Consider the following 19,139-nt stretch of genomic DNA (forward strand, 5'->3'; position numbering starts at 1 on the left):
TAGCAAAATGAAAAGTTCGAATTTCTTTACACTGGCTATGGAGAGAATGGTTGGAAGCTTTCAGGATGGCATGTCAACACGGCATACAGAAGAGTGTATGAGTGTTTGTGTGTGCTCAGCAGCAAGAATGTGAGTAGATAACCATACATGCTTGCAAAGCTATGCATGTTGGTAGTGAGAGAATATGTACATATTAGTGTGTTTTTAAGCATGAATGTGCATGAGTATGCAGATTGGGTTGAATCAATCTGAGATCACAGAGCAGGGGTGGGCAATGTTGGTCCTCGAAGGCCACAACCCAGTTGTGCTTTAAGGGTTTCCCCAATGAATATGCATGAGATCTATTTGCATACACTGCCTCCACTGCATGCAAATCTCTCTCATGAATATTGTGGATATCCTGCCTCCAGAACCAGGTTTGAGAACCACTGCACTAGGCAGACTACCCGCCTTATTTTCGAAAGAGAAAGACGCCCATATTTCGACCCAAATCAGGAGATGGGCGTCTTTCTCCCGTGGGCGCCCAAATCGGTATAACCGAAAGCCAGTTTTGGGCGTCTTCAACTGCAATCTGTCGTGGAAACGGCCAAAGTTGACGGGGGCGTGTCAGAGGCGTTGTGAAGGTGGACTGGGGTGTGTTTATCAGCCGAGGAGAGATGGGTGTCCTCGGCCGATAATCGAAAAAAGAAAGGCGTTTTTAGCACGAATTTGGGTCACTTTTTTTGGACCCTTTTTCTTCACGAACAAGTCCCAAAAAAGTGCCCTAAATGACCAGATGACCACCGGAGGGAATCAGGGATGACCACCCCTGACTCCCCAAGTGGTCACTAACCCCCTCCCACCCAAAAAAACAACTTTAAAAACTTTTTTTTACAGCCTGTATGCCAGCCTCAAATGTCATACCCAGCTCCATCACAGCAGTATGCAGGTCCCTGGAGCAGTTGTTAGTGGGTGCAGTGGACTTCAGGCAGGTAGACCCAGGCCCACCCCCCCCCCCCCACCTGTTACACTTGTGATGGTAAATGGGAGCCCTCCAAACCGCCCTCAAAACCCACTGTACCCACATCTAGGTGCCCCCCTTCAGCCATAAGTGCTATGCTAATGGTGTAGAGTTGTGGGGAGTGGGTTTTGGGGGGCTCAGCACCCAAGGGAAGGGAGCTATGGACTTCAGAGGTAGTTAACTTTGTTTTTTTAATTGTTACAAGTGCTCCCTGGGTGCCCGGTTGGTGTCCTGGCATGTGAGGGGGACCAGTGCACTAGGAATCCTGGCCCCTCCCATGACCCAATGCCTTGGATTGGTCGTTTTTGAGCTGGGCGCCTTTGGTTTCCATTATCACTGAAAAACAATACCGCCCAGCTCAAATCCGCACAAATCCGATGCATTTGGCTGGCACAAACCGTATTATCAGAAAAAAGATGGACGCACATTTTTTCGAAAATATGGTTTGTCCCGCCCCTTCACGTACCCGTTCTCAGAGATAGACACCCATGGAGATGGGCGTTCGATTATGCCCCACGTCGTATCCGCCTAGAGCAGGGGTTCTCAACCCAGTCCTTGGGACACACCCAGACAGTCAAGTTTTCAGGATGCTCACAATGAATATGCACGAGATAAATTTGCAGGCACTCCCTCCATTCTATGCAAATTTATGTTGTGCATATTCATTGTGGGTATGTATGCTGAAAACCTGACTGGCTAGATGCGTCCTGGGTTGAGAACCCCTGGCCAAGAGCAGCGCAAATCTGGAGGTGGAACTGATGCCTTTGCCCTCCACTCAGCCCTGCTCAGCTCCTAAAACAAACCAAGAGTGGCTGGCACAGTACCTTGAGCAGACACGTATGATCAAGGCCTGCTGCACCCCATCCCCTCCAAACAGGAAGTTGCATGTCCAGAGCTGCCAAGATTGCCAGTTCCAGGAGGGAGTACTGGTTTTGAACTTAGATTCCACACTGCAGTGTGGTATTTGTAGTCCATGATTCCATCCATTGAAACCAGTGCTACAGGTCCCATAATGCATCATGGTGAGGTTATCAGAAAACCTGAACTGGAACAAAAATCTCTCTCTCATGGAACTGGATAATCTGTCAGCTCTCTGCATGCCTGCTCAAGGCCCCCCCCCCCCCCCCATTTGCCATTCTTGCTCTGTTTGAGGGCTGGTCTGATGGAGAGTGGTGATGCTGGTTGCGGCAGCAACACTGAGGGCACCCTCTTATATTCCTACTGGTAGGGAGATGCTGCATACTAGGTTGGTGGTGGGGGTAGGAAAGGGTTATGCTGGACATGGGGGGGGGGGTAGAGAAATGGAGATGCTAGACACTTGGAGGTAGGGAAAAGGCAATGCTGGACACGTGAGGGCAGTAGAAAAAGTGAGATGCTGAACACAGGATGGGGCATAGGGAAGGGAAAGGGAGATGCTGGATTGTGGAGGAGTAGGGCTTAGAGGTGCACCTGAGGGGGAAGGCACAAGGTTGGGGCAGCTCTGCACGTACAAGCACCAGATTTTATTGCTGAATATAAACTGCATTGTAAAGTTGTTGTTTTTTTTTTTTAACAACTATATAGTCTGGGAATATAAATTGCTTTCTTTTTTTCTTGGAGCAACTGCATAGCCAGTGTTCTGAGGGAGGGGACTGTCTCTTCACTGGAGCAAAGAAGAAGCCTTTTTGAGTGTGGGGGCAGGGGAAGGGTTAGGGTGCCATCCCATCTCTTGCCTCAGGCAACAGATTGTGTTGAGCTGCCCCTGACACTAATATTTTTCATGGAGTGAGGTTCAGCAATGAAGACACTACGAACACTGCATTGTTAGTCACGCTCCCCCCCCCCCCCCCCCCCCCCCCCCCCCCCCCCCCACAAAAAAAAAAACACCTGAAGAAAACAATTTGAGTCACATTCAGCCAAGAACACCAAATGTACTTCAGAGTGCATCAAGATATAAACTGGATGAATGCCAATATTTAACTTTCCATGCAAGATAAACTAAGCTGGTATAAATGCAGAACTTTGCAAAGCAGATAGCTGGGATTCATGTATGATCTGCAAGAACCCATAAAGCCTCTATAAGCGATTCCTCTCATGCCCAAGATCCTGACGAAAGCAACATCCAGAGGTGGGTTTCTCTTCTGCTGCAGCACCTATCATTACTTAAGAGGCAAGACAATCAGGTATGTTTCTTTTTATATCTATAAAACATCACCTACTTCAGAATTTGAAATACATAGAAAAATGAAGGTTGATAAAGACCATATGTCCTATCCAGTCTGCCCATTCATGTCATCTACCATCCAGTCCTCTCTCCTAGAGATCCTATCTACTTGGCCCTAGTTCTCTTGAATTCAGATAGTTTCCGTCTCTACCACTTCCACCGGGAGGCCATTCCACAAATCACCACCCTTTCAATGAAGAAGTATTTCCTCAGGTTATTTCTGAGTCTACCCCTCCCCCCTTTCACCTTTCATTTGAAAGAGACTCGCCTCCTGTAATTTATGCTAGGTAGGTATTTAAACATCTCTATCATATCTCCCCTCTCCCGCCTTTCTTCCAAAGTAGACATATTCAGATCTGTAAGTTTGTCTCCATGACAAAGACCACTGACCATTTTAGTAGTCGCCCTCTGGACCAACTGCATCCTGTTTATATCTTTTTGAAGGTGGTTTCCAGAATTGTACACAATATTCTAAATGAGGTCTCACAAGAGTCTTAATCCACAGGAGAACAACGCAGACCAGAGTGAAAGTAGAAATGCACACTCTTTATTAAAATCAGTTGCCCGATGTGGCCACATTTTGCCTCCCAGAGGCTGCGTCAGGGGCTTATTATTCCACAATAAAAATACACATAAAAATAAATAATAAAAAATATATTAATTAATATCATAAATTATGAATCCAGTTAAAAACTAACCCAAAAACGAGTACAGACATATGTTAATTAACAACATAAGCATAAAAATATTAGTCAGTATGTTGAGACACATTCAGGGGCCCTTTTACTAAGCTGAGGGAGGGCTAACGAATGGGTAGCAGGCACCAAGTCAGCACTATCGCCAGGGTAGCGCATGTGCCTGGAGGTAACTCTGAATTTGGCATGTTCCCGGCGGTAATCGGCAGCACGGCCACGTTGGCATGTGCCGCATGGTAGCCGCACAGGTAGCGCATGAGTCCTTACCGCTAGGAAGACCTTGCTAGTATTTTTGTCTACTAGATTGTAAGCTCTTTGAGCAGGGACTGTCTTTCTTCTATGTTTGTGCAGCGCTGCGTATGCTTTGTAGCGCTATAGAAATGCTAAATAGTAGTAGTAGTAGTAGTAGTAGCGCCCGTTTCATTTGTGTCAGAAACGGGCCTGTTTTACTAGTTATCCAATAATACTCCAGATTCATATATAATCGTTACATTGTTAAAAATCAGATGCATGTCATTCCCTTTAAAAACTGTACCTGTCACTTTTAGGGCCCTGTTTACTAAGCCGAGCTATAGGCGTGTTGACATTAACGCGCATTAACCATGTATGTGCGTTAAGTGTATACGTGCCTACAATATCCCTATAGGCGCCTACACGGTTACTGCACACGCTAATTGTAGGCACGTTAAAAACGCTAATGCACCTTAGTAAACAGGGCCCTTAACTTACGAAAAAATGAAAAATCTAATTCCATATTTAGCTCATTTGGTGCTACTGTATTTAATTTAAAATAAATTTTTGTTCTTCCTGAAGTAACCTATGATCTATGTCTCCACTTCTCCAATGTGGTTTCATCTTCAAACTTATGTTGCATTTTTTAGCATTAAATCTTAGCTGCCAAATTCTGGACTATTATTCAAGCTTCACTAGGTCCATTCTCATGTTATTGGTGTCTCAGTGGCAGTGCTAAGCATTGGCCTGTAGAGTGATTTGGGTTTGATTCCTTGCTCAGGTCTTCTGCCCCTAGGCTGGCTGGAGCTGAGGATGCTGCAAAGGCAGCGCTCACAACCCTGGGGAGGGGGAGTCAAAAGCACTGTGCAATGAGTAGGGTTACCATATTTGCCGTGACAAAAAAAAGAGGACACAAAATATAATTCAGCCACGTCCCCTGTCACACCCCTGCCCTGCCTCTGTCACACCCCCACCACACCACACCCCTGCACCACAGTCAGGCTTATTTTCGAAAGAGAAGGACGCCCATCTTTCGACACAAATCGCAAGATGGGCGTCCTTCTCACAGGGTCGCCCAAATCGGCATAATCGAAAGCCGATATAGGGCGTCCCCAACTGCTTTCCGTAGCGGGGACGACCAAAGTTCCCGGGGGGCGTGTCGGAGGCATAGCGAAGGCGGGACTTGGGCATGCCTAACACATGGGTGTCCTCGCCCCTTAATGGAAAAACAAAGGCCATTTTTGATGAACACTTGGACAGCTTTGCCTGGTCCTTTTTTTCTTACGACCAAGCCACAAAAAGGTACCCAAACTGACCAGATGACCACTGGAGGGAATCGGGGATGACCTCCCCTCACTCCCCCAGTGGTCACTAACCCCTCCCACCCTCAAAAAAATTTTAAAAATATTATTTGCCAGCCTCTATACCAGCCTCAAATATCATACCCAGATCCATGACAGCAGTATACAGGTCCCTGGAGCAGTTTTAGTGGGTGCAGTGCACTTCAGGCAGGTGGACCCAGGCACACCCCCCTCTCACCTGTTACACTTGTGGTGGTAAATGTGAGCCCTTCAAAACCCAACAGAAACTGTACCCACATCTAGGTGCCCCCCTTCACCCATAAGGGCTATGGTAGTGGTGTACAGTTGAGGGGAGTGGGTTTGGGGGGGCTCAGCACACAAGGTAAGGGAGCTATGTACCTGGGAGCTTTTTCTGAAGTCCACTGCAGTGCCCCCTAGGGTGCCCGGTTGGTGTCCTGGCATGCCAGGGGGACCAGTGCACTATGAATGCTGGCTCCTCCCACGACCAAAGGGCTTGCATTTGGTCGTTTCTGAGATGGGCGACCTTAGTTTCCATTATGGTCGAAAATCAGAAACAACCAAGTCTAAGGACGACTATCTCTAGGGATGACCTAAATTTCAAGATTTGGACGTCCCAGACTGTATTATCGAAACAAAAGATGGATGTCCATCTTGTTTCGATAATACGGGTTTCCCCGCCCCTTTGCCGGGACATCCTGCGAGGACGTCCTCAGGAAAACTTGGGCGCCCCTTTCGATTATGCCCCTCCTCAGTGTCACCTTGACCCCCCCCCAAGAAAGCCAGATTCTCTCTCTCCCCCACCTTGTATGTTCCCTCCCCAATTTTTCCAGCCTCCCTCCACCCACCTTTTTTTTTTTTACAGCTCTCTCCCTCCACCCACACGACTCCATTCACATCCCCTCCCCTCCCCTGCCTTATTACTGTCATGCCCTGGTGGTCTAGTGGGCTCTTTGGGGTAGAAAAGAGCTCTCTTTTTCCTGCCCGGCGCTGCCTCAGACCTCTCGCTCCTGGCACCACTTCAAAATGGCTGCCGAGAGTTCAAGCAGTGTCCTAGCAAGACTTCTGCAAAAGTCTCGTGAGGCCACCGCTTGAACTCTCGGCAGCCACTTTGAAGCGGTACCGTGAGTGAGAGGTCTACAGCCGCGCCAGGCAGGAAAGAGGGGCCTCTTTCTTGCTCCAAAGAGGCCATTACACCTCCAGGGCCCGACAATAAGGTACAGGAGGACAGGACACCCTGAGGCCTGCCCGCCCCCCAGCCTGCCCTTCCGTCCGCAATCCAAGACAAACTGGTAGGCTGGCAAAACCCACCCCACAGAGTCCTCAAAAAGACGACATGTCCGGGTAAAACTGGACATATGGTAACCCTAGCAATGAGTAAACCTAATGGTTGGATTTAGGGCCCCAAGTTGCAGGGCACCAGAAATAAACCTTCTATATGGCTCTCAGCTGAGCACTGTGGCTACAATGGCTAAGTTAAATAAGCAGGAAGGGATAATTGTTTATAGACAGTATATCAAATATAATAAACCATATGAAATAAGGAGGAAATCCTTCAGGTAACTACAAACTAAGGCTCATTACGCCAGATCCCAAATCTGGTTCCGATTCAGCTCCCAGAGGAGGAAACTGCCCCTCTCCCCTCCAGATGAGGAGAGATGAGGCAATGAGCTCAGTACACAGATGATCTCAGCTGCAGCTCATAAGAACATAGGAAAAGATACACTGAGGCTCATTTTCAAAGCACATAAGACTTAACAAAGTTGCATATGTTACTACGAAACTTTGTGAGTCTATGTGCTTTGAAAATGAGCACCACAGAGTCAGACCACGGTCCACTGAACCCAGGATTCCCTCTGTGACAGTGGCCGGTTTGGCTCACTTGGGGCCCTTTTACTAAGGCACGCTGAAAAATGGCTTGCGCTGATGTAGACGTGTGTATTGGACGCGCGCAGGACCATTTTTCAGTGTGCCTGCAAAACAGGCCTTTTTTTTTTTGGCTGAAAATGAATGTGCGGCAAAATTAAAATCAGCATGCCTCCATTTTGGGCCTGAGACCTTACCACCACCCTTTGACTTAGCGGTAAGGTCTCACGCATTAACAGGGCGGTAATCATCAGCGCGTGTACACTGCCGACTACTGCCTGTTTAGCGTCACACGGTAGAAAATATAAATTATTTTTCACTGTGTGTTTTGGACGTGCGTCAAAATTAGAATTACCGCCCGGGGCACACAGTAGCCAGGTGGTAGTTCTAATTTGACACGCGTTGTAAGCATGTAGGTGCCTATCCACCTTAGTAAAAGGGTCCCAAAGTACCTAACAGATGCCCAAAAGTATTTCTCATGGTTCATTTCCATGGACAAACAAACAATGGTTCTCCCAAGTCTATCTGCTGAATACGTTTTTTTTTTAAATAGACTTTTCTTCCAGGAACCTGTGCAAAACTCTTGGGCGCCCTACCATAGACTATGTCCTCTGGCAACAGATTCTATCACAATATTTATTTATTTATTCATTCATTCTGACATTTATACCCCACATTAGCCCGAAATAGACTCGAGTGCAATGTGGCTTACAAACAAACAATAAAGTGAATAAAACATGGTAACATAGTAAATGATGGCAACTAAAGACCTGAACGGTCCATCCAGTCTGCCCAACAAGAAAAACTCATTTTACATGGTATGTGATACTTTATATGTATACCTGAGTTTGATTTGTCCTTGCCTTTCTCAGGGCACAGACCGTAGAAGTCTGCCCAGTACTGTTCTTGTACTAAACGTTTTGAAGCTAACGTCGAAGCCCCTTAAAATTATACTCCAGCCCATCCATATCTATTCAGTTACGATCAGAGCACAGATCGTAGAAGTCTGCCCAGCATTGGTTTTGCTTCCCAATTACCGGCATTGCCACTCAATGTCCGCTAAGATTCCGTAGATCCATTCCTTCTAAACAGGATTCCTTTGTGTTTATCCCACTGCAATAATTCAGTAACTTATGGTCATCAACAGCTGGTAAACGCATAACTTGACTGCCTGTGGATTTTTGCCCACTTTTTATGGATAGTATCAGGCCAAACATCCATAATAATGTACAGAATATAACACAAATTACAATAATTTCTAGAAGCAAATTAATAAATGTGCAGTAAGTAACCAGATCTCAATACAATACACTACCTTACCTCCTTTTAGCACTTGCTTTTATTTTAGCTTCTTGTTTGGCAGCTTCTTCCAGCTCCTTTGGGCTTGATTCATCCAGACTAGGAGTTACAGTGCTATAAAACTTAATTCACCCACAATAATTTCCCATCTATACCTCCTTCCTTTCCTGTTCAGCCTTACTATCAAAAAGGCAGTCATGGCACAGGGGCCAGAAATTGTGGTACCCTATGGAACTCGGCGCACATATGTACACCTTGTTCAACAGGAGCTGCTGTAACCTCAAGACTAGGATTTTCTTTGCTGTTCTCTTCTCCACCTTCCCCCACCCTCACCCCTGAGGCATTGGTCCAGTCCCTCTAATTTCTATTTATGACTCATCTTGGTATGAAGCTAGTTGATAAATTTAGGCTCAGATTTAAGGAGGGACGGAAGCAAGATACAATTTTTTTGCAATTAATAGTTTATGAGTGGGGTTCTGAAAAGAATACACAATACATTTACCACAGTATACTCAGCTGATGGCTCAGAAGACTGCTATGGGCTGCATTTTATACTCCATAGGCTGTCCCAGTAGGAAGAAATTCCTGATTCCTAACCCTTGCAAAAGAGCAACACCCACTGGCCAAACTTGGGTATACATATATCTAGTACAGGTGATGATTACGGTCAGTGGTCCCTTCATTACGGACAATTCCTGTGACAGCTGGATTAACCATTAGGCAGCTTATCTTGCATAGTTGTTAGCAAAGGCTCATGACACCTTGACCTAGTAGTGACTAGTTCTCCTCAAGTAGGAAACCAATAAAAGGGAAGAAAAGGAGACTTTTGCAGATCCTCTCAAGTCCAGTACTATCTAGGACCTTCTGTGTAGAGGCTAGGAGAAAACCTGAAATTCTTGACCAGGGGCGTAGCCAGACACCCAATTTTGGGTGGGCCTAGGCCCAAGATGGGTGGGCAGAAGAACTCTGCCTTGTCCCGCAAGTGATTTGGTCTCTCTCTCTCTCACCTGCATGCCATATGGTCTCTCAAACAACCCCCCCCCCTCTCCTGCATACCTTTTAAATAGCAGATTTTCACAGGTAGCAAGCAGCAACTAATACACACTGCTTATGTTGGCCCCACAGCCTTCCCTCTGATACAATTTCCTGTTTCCACATAAGCGGGAATACATCAGAGGAAAGGCTGTGGGGCCGCTGTGAGCAGTATGTATTGGTCACTGCTCACTGCAGGAAAAGGTCTGCTATTTACAAGGTATGCAGGAGGGAGAGTTGTTGGGAGTTTTTGGCTGGCGGGGCTTGGGGATCCCTGTCAGCCACATCATAGGTGTGCTGCTACTGGGTGGGCCTGAGCCCAACGTGGGTGGGCCTAGGCCCACCCGGGCCCACCCTTGGCTACGCCACTCTTCTTGACAAAAACTGACTTCTCCTTTTTGTTCTCACATGACAGCTTCATGCAGATATGGCAAGCGCAGGGAACTTCACCCAGATGCTGGTAGAAACCTTTAACAACATCTTTATTGACTACATGAATAAATGGCGCAGAAACATGACGACAGAAAATAATGAGCTGCAAGCTAGGATGAACAGCGAGAACTTTGATTATGTAATCCTGTACTTGATGGTGATGATTGGAATATTCTCTTTCATCATTGTGGCCATTCTAGTCAGTACGGTGAAATCAAAGAGGCAAGAACACTCAGAGGACCCTTACCATAAATACATTGTCAACGACTGGGCTGAAAAAGAGAATCAAATTCTGAACATGGAGTGCACAGTCCATCAAAATCCTGCAGTGCAAGACTTCAGAAGGACTGCTTCATCTTAAGCTTCTCTTACAAAGAACTGTAAGCTATTGTAATATATTTATCATGCTTGCTTGTTCTATTAAACGCCTTTATCACTCACTCTTGCAGCAGAGTTTATCTATCTCCTTTTCAATTAATCTGTTAGTTACTGCAGTTGCTAAATATGATCAGTTAATGAGTGGGATCAAGACAGCAGGACAGGGCCGGTCCTAGGGTCTCTGGTGCCCTCTGTAGACTATGAGTTGGCGCCCCTCCCCCCAGTATCTCCTTTCTCTCTTCTCCCACCCTGCCCCTGTCCAGCGATTATCCTTCGCTCCCATCCCCCTCCCATTTATGGCCACCTGCCCGCCCTCTTCTCCCCCCAACATCCCCCTTTTTCTTCTTCTTGCCACCCTGCATGGTTTAAGTCTTTTTGAATTTACCTCCGTCCCAGCGGCCGCGTCATTTCAAAAGCCCTGCCCGTCTCTAGCCTTCCTTCCCTTTGTGAGTTCGTTCCTTCAGAGTCCCGCCCTCGAGGAAATGATGTCAGAAGGCGGGACTCTGCGGGAACGAACTCATGAAGGGAGGGAAGGCTAGAGATGGGCAGGGCTTTGAAATGATGCGGCCGCTGGATTGGAGGTAAATAAAAGATTTAAACCCCCAAGGGCGGCGCGATAGGGCGGCACAGCGCCCTTGAAGGCAGGCGCCCCCTGCGGAGCTTACCCTGCTTACTGGGTTTGACTGGCCCTGCAGCAGGACAAGAACAAGCTTGATTCCTGCTTTAGAAATACAACCTAAAATAAACACAGAAGAAATATTTTTCAAAAGAAAAGCTGGCACAATTGATTGGGCTGTGAATTTTCTACACCAAATGCAGAAGCTTCTTGCTAAAAGCACAATTTTTCTAAATTGAAGCAGACAGAAAATGTACTGGGCTAGTCTAGTGACCGAGCTGCAAAGGCAACATTCGCGGCCGTGGGGAAACACAGAAACATGACGGCAGATAACATCCAGCCTGCCCTTCCTCAGTAGCCATTAACTCCTCCTTTTCCTAAGGGATCCCACATGCCTGTCCCACGCTTTCTTAAATTCTGACACACAGTCTTTGTCTCCACAACCTCCATCAGGAGGCCATTCCACACATCTACCACCGAGGTAGTCTCAGCCATTGTTCAACAGTGGTAAGAGAGGAGGTGGTGTGTATATTGTATTCCAGGAGGAGGCCAAGTTTGTGGTACTTGACTACAGACTGCCATTGCAAAGAATAAGTACCTGGGGGGGGGGGGGGGGGGGTGGGTGGTTATAAAAATAGAAGGAAACCCCAGATTGGAATTAGGGCTCATGGCACTGTATACCAACAGAGGCCAGCTTCAATTGAGCTGGAAGCCTGAAGGAACAGAATGAAACTGCCAGGCAAAATTCTCTTCCCTCAACCCCCACCCCACCCCCACCACAAAAAAAAACAAGAGAAAACGTTCAGAAAACTGAGCAAAACCTGAAACTGATTACATAGGTACTCAAACAAGAAAGAGAACTATACTATACTATAAAATGTCTTATATTCCACATTTTTCAACACGGATAACAATAAATGAAAGACCTCTCATAAACTGCGTATACTACAACTTACGTCAAAAAGAATATTCTATAAACTATTCCATACCATTTACAGAGAATACATAATTTTTTTTCTTTTTACAAAACAGCAGGAAAGAACTAGATCTTCTAATCTGAATGGGCAAGGTAATTCATATTTTTGTACTTAAATATCTGAAAGATTGAAAAAAAAATAACTAGAACAATCTGACCCCTCTTGAAGTTGGAAAAGCCAAAGACAGATCTTGAGCAGAACGGGGATCAATACGATTATTCAGAAGCACGCAATAATTTACCACTCCGCCCGAGTTTTGGCCTGTCAATGATTTATAGGCCATACAAGCTATTTTAAACTCTATTCTAGAATTTACTAGCAGCCAATCATGGTCTCTTTAAATATCAATCTGGCTGTGGTATTTTCAAATAATTGTATTATTTACCTCAATTCTCCTACATAATGAATTGCAGTAATCCAAATAAGGCAACAAAACTGTACCAGCAACACTTCTAAAACTTTGAGGACTTAAAGAACACCAGAAAGCCCTTAGTTGTCATAGTTGGAAAATAATATTTTTTAGTCAGGGCATTAACTTGATCTTCTAGAGTCATCCTAGAGTCAAGAAACACTCCTAAAACTTTTGATTTATTTTCTACTAGTAAAAAAGCCCCGTTTCTGATGCAAATGAAACGGGGGCTAGCAAGGTTTTCTTCTGTGTGCATGTGGGAGTGTGTGTGTCCCTGCCCTCTCTCCCTTCCCCTGTGCTGTCTGTCCCCTCCCCCCTCGGAGTCGAGTCCTTCAGTGTTAAGTTTCTTGCTGTGCTGTGTTTGTGTTAGAGAGATAGTGAGGGCTTCTGCCCTCTCTCCCCTCCCCCCCTCTGAGTCCTTCACTGTTACAGAGGGAGCGATTTGATTTCGTGCTTTGCTGTGTTTTTCTTCACTGTTTGTGTTACAGAGAGAACGAGGGCGGGGCAGACACTCATGGGGAAACCGGATATCTCTCCCCCTTCACACTTCTGGCTGGAGGCTTCATTTAGAACGTTGGTGGTGCCTTTTATATATAGAGATCTGCAAAATTTCTCCTGTGTTCAGCACAGCAACAAGGTCACACAAGCTGCCGTCCATTATCTTTTCACAGGTTCATCAACTTCTTGTTGGTGGTTTTTGATTTGAAACAATTAATCCAGACAGACATATTTTGCCACCCTCCTGTTTCAACTATCCATATGCAGTAAATAGTATTGAACAGTTGAAAATTAAGAGATTGGATCTCCTCTTTGAACGTTGGACTAGCTTAGCTAATGTTGAATACTCCACTGGAAAAACACAGTATGAGAACAGTATAGATGCTACCACTGTGTGACTGTTTTTCAAACACGATCCACACTTTTTGGTTTTGCTTTTCAGTCTCTGCCGATTGCCTCTGCACATGGCCATTAATACCTCTGTATCACCCACAGGCCATCCCCGATTACTGAAACAAAACAACTTGGGCAAATAATAGGCACTTCCTTGAATATTTTTTTAAATTAAAAGGTCTATTTTGGGGGTATTAATTTGTATAATAGCACTGTACTGTACTGTTGAGGTATATCTTCATAACCACATTTTCCTGTGAAAATATTATTTACAGTACACTCGATTATCCAACCTCATATCCGACAGACCCTCCAGACAGACTCATTCTGGGCATGCACGCTGGCCCCTTTACAGGTTGTGTCTCAGTCTGACCGCTCCTCCTCCTCCAATGGTCTGTTGCAAGGAGGTTTCATCCAACCTTCTTGGTCTGTCATCTCCTGCTTCTGTGTGCCAGGACCCAGATGATTGCATTAACACGATATTGCGTTGATGCAATCATCTGGGTCCTAGCTCGCAGGAGAGAGACAGACCCAGAAGGAGGATGCAGGCTAGGCAGGCACTGGCAGGAAGAGGCTTGCTGGGCTGCTGGCACCACCACTACCGCCACCGCACCAGGCCCCCCCTTGGAGGCCGGGCCCAGGGAATTTTTCCCCCTCTCAGCAGCCCTGCTGGATAAGGAAGGGGACCTGTGCCACACTCTCAAAACTTATTTTTAAAATGGAATAAAGAACTTTATTTAAGTTTAATGAAACAGACTGGAATAGAATATGGACTCGTGGACACTAGCCCCTAGATTCTGCATACATCACCCAAATTTGAGCGCCCAGGGCAGTTAAGTGACAACAATTTGGATTTGTACGTGAATCAGCCCTAGTCACTAGTCTAAAACAGCCACATCTAAATTTCATAGCATGCAACTGAAAAGGGACATAGCTATGGGACGAGTACGAGCGGAACAGGGCGTCCCCTAAAGGTAGGCATGATGTTATGGAATAATGTAATTTCCGCACCTGAAACAACAGGTTTCAGTAGGCGTAAATCCAGCACCCAACGTTAGTTGCAAGATCCGTGCTAAGCTAGTATTCTGCAAAGGGTCATTTTCTTATCAGGCAACATAAATGTGGAATGTATTGCCTATATCTATTAGATAATTAGCAAATTAGGATTAGGAAATAACGGACTCCCTGAACCCATACGCCAGGCCCCCTCCCTGCCCATCTTCAAATCGTTGCTCAAAGCCCACCTCTTCAATGCCGCCTTCGGCACCTAACCACTACACCTCTACTCAGGAAATGTAGACTGCCCCAACTTGACGTTTCATTCTTTAGATTGTAAGCTCCTTTGAGCAGGGACCGTCCTTCTTTGTTAATTTGTACAGCGCTGCGTAACCCTAGTAGTGCTCTAGAAATGTTAAGTAGTAGTAGTAGTATTTAGGAAGTACGTAGTCTCTTCTTAGCAGAATCGAAGGTTACATTTTGTTTACCCAGGATCATTTTAGTATTGTTTAGATTTTAAGTTTCATGTGTTTTTGCATGTTACCAGAATTGTGTCTATGGTTTGTTTATATGGAATCTGCCTTGAACTTAATGGTACAGGTGGAATATAAGAATTGGGAAATGTAACATAATGCCTTTCTGTGACACAACCAAATCATATTATTTACATATTATATACAGGCTGAAGTTGGTAAAAAAAATTATATATTGTGCTTTGAAAGGAATGATATACATGTGCTTTTTTTATTTATTTTTGTCACACTGGCATTTATTTTAGAAGCCCTATTCATGATCGGAATGTGCATAAGCCAGGATATACACACCCAAATTGTGATATGTGCATATAGCAAAGGGGTATGGTATGGTCATGTTTGGGGCAGGGCTAAAAATGCACATACATTCTCCGTCTCAGAAGGGTAAATGCAAGTTTAGATCTGCCAAAATCAATGTTGGGATGTACAGCTGGGTAAGGAAAAGGCACTGGTTTTGTGCAGAGCACTAATGGAAGGAATAGGGGAGTTTGCCCTCTTAACTTCCCAGTATTTCCCCCCCCCCTCCCCCCAATTGATACTGGTGAAGTATATCAGGCGCTGCGACAGCTTCGGGAAACAGACATGTACATTTCTAAAATGGTAGTCATGCACTTGTATGTTGCTGTGTTGACCCCAGTGATATTTGAGACATTGGCAATTGCAAAATGAAGGCTGTTGCTTCACGTATCTGGCACATAAATGTCTGTTCTCGAATGTATTTTAGAAAAGGCTCTATGTTGGCAGATTCTTTTTAAAAATACTATCAGAAATTGACATGTCCCAACATGGATGTCTTCATTCCAATTTCTACATTCTTACTGTACACCGCCTTGAGTGAATTCCTTCAAAAAGGCGGTAAATAAATCCTAATAAATAAAAATAAATCCTTTCTAAAATCTGCCTTACTATTTTCTAAATGAAAAAGGTCCTAACATTTTTTGAACAACAGTTGAAAATCGGGTTTGTTCCAGAAAACAAGGCCAAAGTTTTGTTCCATCTAAGTAAGACGCGATGAGGGGCATAATCGAACGGGGTGCCCGTGTTTTCCTGAGGGCGTCCTTGTGAAGGGGCGGGGAAACCCGTATTATCGAAACAAGATGGGCGGCCATCTTTATTTTCGATAATACGGTCGGGGACGCCCAAATCTCACCATTTAGGTCCACCTTAGAGATGGTCGTCCTTAGAGATGGTCACCCTGGTTTTCAGCGATAATGGAAACCGAGGACGCCCATCTCAGAAACAACCAAATCCAAGCCACTTGGTCGTGGGAGGATCCAGCATTCGTAGTGCACTGGTCCCCTGACATGCCAGGACACCAACCGGGCACCCTAGGGGGCACTGCAGTGGACTTCAGAAATTGATCCCAGGTGCACAGCTCCCTTACCTTGGGTGCTGAGCCCCCCAAAACCCACTACTCACAACTGTACAACACTACCACAGCCCTAAGGGGGGAAGGGGGCACCTACATGTGGGTACAGTGGGTTTGTGGTGGGTTTTGAAGGGCTCACATTTACCACCACAAGTGTAACAGGTTGGGGGGGGAGATGGGCCTGGGCCCGCCTGCCTGAAGTGCACTGCACCCACTAAAACTGCTCCAGGAACCTGCATACTGCTGTCAGGGAGCTGGGTATGACATTTCAGTTTGGCAAAAAATATTTGTAAAGTTTTTTTTTAGGGTGGGAGGGGGTTATTGACCACTGGGGGAGTAAGGGGAGGTCATCCCCAATTCCCTCTGGTGGTCATCTGGTCAGTTTGGGCACCTTTTTGAGGCTTGGTCGAAAGAAAAAATGGACCAAGTAAAGTCGGCCAAGTGCTCGTCAGGGACGCCCTTCTTTTTTCCATTATCGGCCGAGGACACCCATGTGTTAAGCACGCCCCAGTCCCGCCTTCGCTATGCTTCCGACACCCCCCCCCCCCAGGGTCGTCCCCGCGACGGAAAGCAGCTGAGGATGCCCAAAATCGGCTTTCGATTATGCCGATTTGGGTGACCCTGGGAGGACGCCCATCTTGCGATTTGTGTCGAAAGATGGGCACCCTTCTCTTTAGAAAATAAGCCTGATATTCACCTAAGAATAGTGAAGCAATGAAGTCCTGCAACCATCTACGACCTTCAGGATTTTCACCTTTCCACTATCAGCACTTCCTTGGTTGTTTTCAATGTAACAAATAAAAGCGTATTAGAGGGGAGGCAGATTAACTCATATTTCTTTGCCTTATCTACAGCTAGGAAGACAAATATGAAATATTAGCTAGTTGTTATATTATATCATAACCTTGAAACCAAAAGAATAATTGTTTACATAAATTTCTATGCAGTATATGGTCTCTTAAAGCAGCAGTAGTGAATTTTTCAACGTACCCGCTCTATTTCCACTTTCAGTTTTCTTCCCAGGTCTTCGTTCATTTTGACCTATATTTTATGAATTCCATTTTCACACCTTTTTATTTTTAGTGAATAAAAAGCTTATACCTTTTTATTAAACACAAAACAGGTAGATTTTCAAACAGCATTACAATATATTCATCAGCAACCGGTGAATGTATAACTTTGCTATGTCTATTTTCAGCCTCTAAATGAATATTGATGGGCTGAAATTATGTCTGAGCACTCTGTCAGTATCCATATAGTATAGGGGCACAGAAAGAGGAGCAGTAATATTATCTGTATAGTGGCAATTTTCAACAGCTACCTGGAAAAACGAAATGGACAGTGGCAGTGACAGTCACAACACAAAGCTTCTGTTAGTGCTGCTAACTGTTCCCAGGTTCTATATAGGTTGCTCAAATTTGGGCATAGATCCCAAATCTACGTGCAAACTAATTGGGCGCTGGGGTCGACGCGTTTTACACGTGTGCCGAGGCCCCCTTTTACTACTGCTGGTAAAAGGGAAGTCTCGTTTTCTTACAGGAAATGGCCGGGTGGCAAGTAAAGCACTTGCTGCGTGACCATTTCTGGGGGGGGGGGGGGGGGGGGGGAGAGCCCTTACCACCACCTTGAGCCCTTACTGAGGTGGCGGTAAGGGCTCCTGCGTTAACTCGACAGTAACCAGGAAGCATGCAGCACTGCCCGATTACCGCCGGGTACACACGGTAAGGGTGCTGCGGTAGCCTGGCGATACTTCCTGTATAGCGAGCGGTAAGCCTGCGTTTTGCTTACCACTGCTTAGTAAAAGGAGCCCTTAATTTGCAAAACTTAGGAGTTGCATGCAGATCTGCTCTACAATCAAGTCTTAGACAGGTGTCTAAATTTCATAGTGTGCAACTCAAGACAGGCATGGCCATGGGAGGAGCATGATTGAACGGAGTAGCCTAATGGTAGTGCAGTGGCCTGAGAACCAGGTTCGATTCCCATTGCAGCTCCTTGTGACTCTGGGCAAGTCACTTAACCTTCCATTGCCTCAGGTACAAGTACCTGTATATAATATGTAAACCGCTTTGATCATAACCACAGAAATCAAATCCCATCCCCTTAAAAAAAAGAGCATCCTCAGAAATTAGGTGTGGTTATGGAATAAGGTCATTTAAATGCCCAACTTCCAATAGTTGAACAGCAGCATTTACACTAGGTTTCAGGAGGTGCAACTGCAGCACCAAAAGCTGTCTTTACCGGCAGGTAACTTTGGGTGCCATTTACTAAATCCCTCCCTTTATGTATAGCAGCACTTTTAGGATGAAAAGTGGATGAGCTCGTTTCATTATCAACCAGATACGAGTTTTCAGTTTTGGCACAGTATGTCACCGCAAGAACAAAATATAAGAAAATCAAAGGACTGCATTAGTGGAGGAGTGGCCTAGTGGTTAGAGCACCGGTCTTGCAGTCCAGAGGTCCCGCTGCTGCTCCTTGTGATCTTGGGCAAGTCACTTAACCCTCCATTGCCTCAGGTACAAGCTTAGATTGTGAGCCCTCCTGGCACAGAGAAATAGCCAGAGTATCTGAATGTAACCCACCTTGAGCTACTACTGAAAAAGGTGTGAGCAAAATCTAAATAAATAAAATCCCATTTAGCAGTTTAAACAAAAGAGAGCTGCATGAAACAAAACTATTTTTATTTTGACTTATAAAACCACTTGCCCTGAAACATGTTCAAAACAGAATAATCCATTTGTATGTCTAAAATGTAAACTTCTACAAATGAGATGCAGTGAAAATGAGAGCTTAATTTTACTTCCATTTAATTGTAATATATTTAATCTTTATAACACCAGGCTTCCCAAGGCAGAGTACAACAGTTAAGATGAACCGATCAAGAAACAGGCTATTT

General features: G+C 45.4%; 1 protein-coding gene across 2 annotated transcripts; it reads left to right on the top strand.

The window, feature by feature from the left end:
• The first annotated feature begins 3,027 nt into the window (after positions 1–3,027).
• KCNE2 (potassium voltage-gated channel subfamily E regulatory subunit 2) lies at positions 3,028–10,508 on the top strand. Of its 2 annotated transcripts, none has more exons than XM_030199672.1 (2): positions 3,028–3,107; positions 10,061–10,508. In XM_030199672.1, exon 2 carries the CDS (start codon positions 10,073–10,075, stop codon positions 10,436–10,438), a length of 366 nt encoding a protein of 121 aa, XP_030055532.1. In that variant the 5' UTR covers positions 3,028–3,107; positions 10,061–10,072; the 3' UTR covers positions 10,439–10,508. The 2 variants fall into 2 exon arrangements, with proteins under 2 accessions (XP_030055532.1, XP_030055531.1); XM_030199671.1 differs by having other exon boundaries at positions 3,034–3,162.
• The last annotated feature ends 8,631 nt before the right edge of the window (positions 10,509–19,139 follow it).

The sequence above is a fragment of the Microcaecilia unicolor genome, chromosome 4, assembly GCF_901765095.1.
Source record: "Microcaecilia unicolor chromosome 4, aMicUni1.1, whole genome shotgun sequence".
Classification (NCBI taxonomy): Eukaryota; Metazoa; Chordata; class Amphibia; order Gymnophiona; family Siphonopidae; genus Microcaecilia; species Microcaecilia unicolor.